Source organism: Nelumbo lutea, chromosome 4 (assembly GCF_056320005.1).
Source record: "Nelumbo lutea isolate HS-2025 chromosome 4, American lotus-T2T, whole genome shotgun sequence".
Classification (NCBI taxonomy): Eukaryota; Viridiplantae; Streptophyta; class Magnoliopsida; order Proteales; family Nelumbonaceae; genus Nelumbo; species Nelumbo lutea.
The window spans coordinates 98,608,564-98,614,941 of NC_142687.1; the positions used below are offsets into that span (position 1 = coordinate 98,608,564).

Below are 6,378 nucleotides of genomic sequence, written 5' to 3' on the forward strand. Positions count from 1 at the left end.
AAACACTTTTTTTTTTAATTTTTTGCTAGACTCCGGGCTTTATATGAGGGTCGGGCTTGAGTTTTAGGCCTGAACTCAGCTCGACCCAACTTGTAAATAGGTTTACCAATGACAGGGGAGGATTTAGTCAATTGTCAGAAAATTTAAGATACTTTAAGACAATATGTGAATAATAGGGGAAGAATTAGTCAATTTTCTAAAACTCAAGGGTACTTTAAGAGATTTGCCCATATATAAAAGCAATTATAAGTAATAAGACTTGTCTTGATAAAACCCAAAAATTACAGGTAAATTTTAGTAAAGAGTTGGAATCACCTGCCCACAAAACATGTTCCAACCCTCTATCAACATGATCATACACCACACATCGTATACATGGTGGGTCCCAGTCTCATGGTGAGATGTATTTGTAAATGGCTCCGCTTGGAATAGGTGTTTTTGTAAATGGCTCCTTTTGGAAGAAGTACAAATATAAATATGTACAATGCAAATACATAAAAAATAATACAAAATATAAGATTTTCTGCTCGTAATCCTTCCAAAATAAGACATAAGAAAAAACTCACTACTGGCAAATACTTCCGTCGCTGTCAAGAACAGCGGGAAGGAGGTGAACCGGGCAAGAGGGAACTCCATTTCTTGATTTCTTCTATTATTTTAAGGTAGAAAGAAGGCAAAGCAGATCCCGAGTCCTTTCTCTTAAATTTGGGAAGTTGAAGTATTTGGTTTACTTAATCTAAATTCTAAACTAATAAAGGCAGCAAATAAAGCTGGAATCTCTCGTTCGGTTCCAGATTAAAAGGCCACAGAATTAGAACCACTCTTCCCTGCGTCCCTCTCTTGTTGTCTGCTTTTCTCCCTCGCTTCTATCGGTGACAGTAGAGGCTGTTAGTGGGTTTGGCCTTTGAAAATGGCTTGGTGCTGGAGTTGCAGCAGATGGGTTCCTCTGTTTTTGCTCTTGGTTGCTCGTTTAGCTCTAGCAGCAGTAGAAGATGGTATGCTCTCTCTCTCTCTCTCTCTCCCTCCTACTTCTAACTCTTCTATCTATCTGAAGCTCCTCCTAGGCCTGCAGTTCTGTTTAGATTCATGAAATTACTTTATTAGTCTGTCATTGGGAATTTTCTTTTCTGGGTTTGAGGATCTTTTAGTGATGATTTCCAGTCTCTGTCTTGTCTTCTATGGGACTGCGTTTTCCCCTTTGTTGCCGAACAAACCGTAATTGGTTTTACAGATTTTAGTTAAGAATGTGTTAATTCTGTTGACATTAATAGAAGAAGCTGAAGCTTTGAGAACAGTCCAATGTGGGTTCTCTTTTAATGTGTGTTGATGATGCTCAGTTTTCTTTCCATTTGTTTTTCTTGTTCCAAGAAAGTGAAAAGGAAATCAGAAGCCATAATTGGTTCAGTGTGTTCGAGTCATTTGCTGAAGGTGAAGTTCAAAAATTATTATAATCACCAAAAGAAGATTTCATGCTTGAATCAGCTTTTCCAATAGAGCCCAGTGCTGCTTTTGATAGGAAAGAAATATTAATCTCTCTCTCCCTCTTGTTCCATGGCATTAGTGCTTTTGGTTTGTAGGCTAGCTAGGATTATTGGAGGTCTTGGCCTCTTGGGCTACAAGTTAAAAAGTAAGGCTGTCATGCCTCCCTTCATTTTACAGCAGTAGCAGCTCTGAAGCTGATATATGAGCTTTGTCTGAAACAAATAGACCCAACTGAGCTCCAATGCTTATGATTATTTGTATTAAACTTGTGCTTTCAGGAAGAAATACTGAGGGACTAAACCTTCACAACCATTACCATGCTTCTTTCAAGTTAATTTTAGCTACTACCCTTTTCAAAAGACAGGGCATCTATGGAATTGGGATCTGCTCTTCACACGGGGTGCCTCACAATGACTTCACAAGGCACATCCCACCGTGCACAATTGAATAGTGAAACAATTTTTTCCATTTGGGTGAAAAGTTTACAAAACACAGTGAAACAATTTCGTCCATTGTAACATTAGTTTTAATGAATAAAAAAAATATTATATAATTTATTTAAGAATTAAAAGAGCACGCACAATTGAATTTATCCAGATAAGTATTTTCCAGAAAAAAACATCTAACTGGCCATGGATACTGGCCTCTTTAACAAGTGACAAGGCCTCAATGGCAACTGAGATATTTCCCTATTGCATGGATTTGCAGGTAGAAGATGTAGATTCCAATCCATAGTTTTTTTTTTTTTTTCTTCCGATATTCCATTAATAACTTTCTCCTGGACCCGTTTTCTCCAAATACTAATTGGGGATTTGATTCCACACTAACATTGAAACAAACCAAATAACACGCCAACGAACCAGACCTCGGTTGATAACTCCAATATGTAGTTAAACGCTTGAATGTGAGCTATTATGAGGAATCCAATGCAAAATCAACCTAATGGGTAAGTAGCAGATCTGGAATATTATTGGGTAATGGTCATTTTAATGGGTAAGTAGCAGATCTGGTTATTACTGGGCCTGGGGACCATCTCTGCTCTGTCTCTATTGCAGCTACGGTGTGCATTAGAGATCTGGGGGCACACTTTGGCCGTACCTGATTACGTGCTCCAAATCTCTATCGTTGCATGGCTAATGGCCCCTTCATTGTCGACCTCACATCCACTGATTATATCCCAGAAAACGACAACCCCACCTCACATTCTTTAATATTTTAATTCTCTCGATTTGTCCATCGTATCCTTTGAGATTTTTAAGACCAAAGTCAGTCCAAAGTCCAAACATTTTCTACTTCTGGTCCTCCGTAGGGTCCCACCATTTGTCCAGGCCCCCAAATTTTAATAAGGACCACTTTCTTTTGCTATCACGCGTTTTGGAATTTGGAGCAGGGCTGCCAATGGATCGGGTTTGGACCAAATTTAGATGGGCTGGGCTCAGTCCATTAAAAAAAATCTAGAACCAACCCAGTAGGATAACAAATGATATCTTATTGTATGAATTGCAACCTTTTTAAGCTAAGGTGATCCGTATTTGATTCATTTATAATTGGATCGAATCAGATCCATCTCTATTCTATCCTGTAAAACCTTGTATTTTATTTTATTTTGTGTATATATATATATTTATTTATACTGTACATATTTGCATCTGTACTCTTTTATCTTTTAAAATTGTGATTTTATTAAATTGTCATACGTTTAAGTTTCATATAAATAATTTTCAATTCATTTTATTTATGAATTACAATATCAAAATCACTTTTCGTTCTATTTATTAATAATATATAATAGTTTGATCATTTTTAACTTAATTTAGTTATATTAATTTGAATCTGATATAAATTTGATTAATAAGATCTGATTCGAATTTACATATTATACAAATCAAATTTGGATCTAACTATATTCGATTTGATTCCGTCAACTTGTGGCCCTACAACCGGACCTCTAGCGGGGCACCCTGGCTGGAAATCCGGATCTCCTACCCATTTCGGGAACATCTCTCCATGAATGGTAATATATACAAATACGGGAAATGTTCTCAATGTATGTCTATACTGATGTGTGGACAGGGTTCTTGTGGGCAGGAGATCCCAATACCCCGGTCGGCCGGCCTGGTCCTTCTGTTGAGCGGGTTAAAATGTGAAAGCCAGGTTATCAGACCTTATAGGGTGGCGAAGCACCCAGGCGGCTGGTCGGGCCTGCGGTTAATCAAATTACATCACAATGTGTAGAGAAGGTGTTTGATGATTGATGAGAATGTATGTCGCTATGATTTGCAGGTCCACTTGTCAATGGTGATTTCGAAAAGGCTCCAACAAATGGATTCTCTGGTGTTGGAGATGGCCCGACTTCTATTCCTGATTGGAATTCAAATGGGATAGTGGAATTGGTTGAATCAGGCCAAAAACAAGGTGGGATGATCCTTATAGTACCTCAAGGTGTGCATGCGGTGAGGCTCGGCAATGACGCAGAGATAAGCCAGGACATCAAGCTTGAGAAGGGATCCCTGTACTCTGTCACCTTCAGCGCTGCGAGGACATGTGCCCAGTTGGAATCTCTCAATGTCTCTGTACCCCCAGCTTCCCAGAACATCGATCTCCAGACCCTTTACAGTGTGCAGGGATGGGATTCATATGCGTGGGCCTTCCTGGCCGAGTCCGAAGACGCAACCTTGGTGTTCCGGAACCCTGGCATGGAAGACGATCCAGCATGCGGCCCCATCATTGACGACATTGCCATAAAGAAGCTTTTCATGCCTGATAAACCCGCAGGTCTAATTCTGTTCTATGCGTTTCTCGTATAAGAATTGCAAATGGCCAAATGGGTCCCCTCAGAAAACCGTGTTTGACATGTATCTCAATGTTGCAGGCAATGTTATCGTTAATGGCGACTTCGAAGAAGGTCCATGGATGTTCAAGAATGGGTCGCTAGGCGTCTTGCTACCCACGAACCTTGACGAAGCGACATCCTCATTGCCTGGTTGGATCGTCGACTCCAATAGGGCAGTCAGGTACATCGACGTGAATCATTTTTCTGTTCCCCAGGGCAAACGGGCTATTGAATTGCTCTCTGGGAAGGAGGGTATCATCTCTCAGATGGTAGAAACCACGCCCCAGAAAGAATACAGTCTCTCGTTTTCACTGGGACAAGCTGGGGACTCATGCCAGCAGCCCTTGGCGGTGATGGCCTTCGCAGGAGACCAAGCGCAGAACGTCCATTACCTGCCTATTGCAAACGAGTCCTTTACGACTGCAAACCTTACATTCGCAGCAAAGGCCGAGTGGACACGCGTAGCATTCTATAGCGTGTATTACAACACAAGGAGCGATGACCATAGCTCCCTCTGTGGGCCTGTGATCGACGACATTAGGGTGTGGGGGCTGTCTGGGGCCAGAAGAAATATCTGCCAAGGATTGGGCTTAGTGCTTATGTTGCTGGTTATGGTTTTGATTTAAGAGTTGCCGTGTATTTGAGGGAAGTTTACATTGAATGTAAGTTTCTTTTTTTGTTTTTCCTTTCAGAGTGCTTTGTGTGTATATTACTTACTACCTGTAATAGTGAATTGAATGAATGGTGGAGCTTTAGAATTCCATCTCTTGCCTATGTTGATCTTTAAAAAGTGTCTGGTTTCATTCTCTATAAAAGTGTAACTATGATTCTCAAGTATATTCTGATGGGTGTTGATGGAGGGTGATTTCACCCGACCTGTTAAGAAGGTGACACGTGGACGTGGCTCAACATAAGCAACAACTCAGCATGACAGTCTGGCTACAACTGAGTAATGAGCTCGTTAAAGTCTTCGCAGGTCAGTTCGCTGCATTACAGCTCGCCACGGAACGAGCTCGCTACAACGCGAGCTCAAGGACCTCAGTATGCTGAAAGGGAATACTCCAAGCCAAGCCTATCCCAGCTCGCAGGCTGAGAGAATCAGCTCGCTCCAATACCTAAGCAAGAGAACTGCCCCGAAGGCAACCTCAGGCGGAACTACCTCGGGATACCTCCAAGAGCTCGCTACAATGTAGCTCGCTATGGGATAGCTCGCTACAAGGCAGCTCGTTGTTGAGTGACGCGGCGTTTTCAGGAAGCTTCTTATCTACCGAGACCGTACTCGTAAGACTGCACCATGTCTCCTGAATGACGACGCACTCCCTAGCAGGTTAGCAGACTGCACCCACGTCTTTCGATAGGTGGTGGCGTGTCTGTCCTTTTCGGGTTGTGTCTCTCATCTGGTTGGGCAGTACTCTGTAGTGGTTACCTGGCAGCCCTGGCAAATAATGGCTGCGGTAGAGGGCCAGTGGCGGTTACGCCCGATTTCACAAGAACATCTGTATTTAAAGTCCCCGGTTTCCAATGGGCAGGGGTAATTGGAATTGAACTGATCTAGCGCTATCTGCACTCTTAGCCCTCTTTGCATTTCTTACAGCTCTTTCAGAGTTCTAACTTAAGCATCGGAGTATTCCCACCGGGTGAGCTCCCCGGGAATCCTTCACCTTTCTCCTCTCAGGTACCGTCCACCGCCAACTAGGAGCCAGACGTCTGCCAGCTAGGAATGCTCGGATTGCGCTGCATCATTTGGCGTCGTCTGTGGGAATCGCTTCAAAAAGCCTTCTTCTAGTCTCTGCAACTTTCTCTAAGAACTTAGCATTCATGGCTTCCTCTAGCAATGCCGGACATGGTGCCAACCAGAACGCTTATGGGGAGTGACCTCAGCTCCCCACTGTCTGCATTGGACAGTTACCATCCCCCTCTCTGTGGACGGAGTTCCCAACCTGAATGTGCCTCCAACAGTAGCACATGTGAACGCTCCGCTCCTTTCCACAGTTGGAACAACCTTGAGTGAACCTTCTGTTGTTCCCCCAGTGATCAACCAAAACCATCTTGAAGACCTGGAG

At 42.6% G+C, this 6,378-nt stretch overlaps 1 protein-coding gene across 1 annotated transcript; it reads left to right on the forward strand.

Moving 5' to 3' along the window:
* The first annotated feature begins 503 nt into the window (after window positions 1-503).
* On the forward strand, window positions 504-5,076 carry LOC148862124 (BIIDXI-like protein At5g11420). The gene is made up of 3 exons (XM_088983550.1): window positions 504-995; window positions 3,766-4,257; window positions 4,355-5,076. Exons 1-3 carry the CDS (start codon window positions 911-913, stop codon window positions 4,939-4,941), a joined length of 1,164 nt encoding a protein of 387 aa, XP_088839676.1. The 5' UTR covers window positions 504-910; the 3' UTR covers window positions 4,942-5,076.
* The last annotated feature ends 1,302 nt before the right edge of the window (window positions 5,077-6,378 follow it).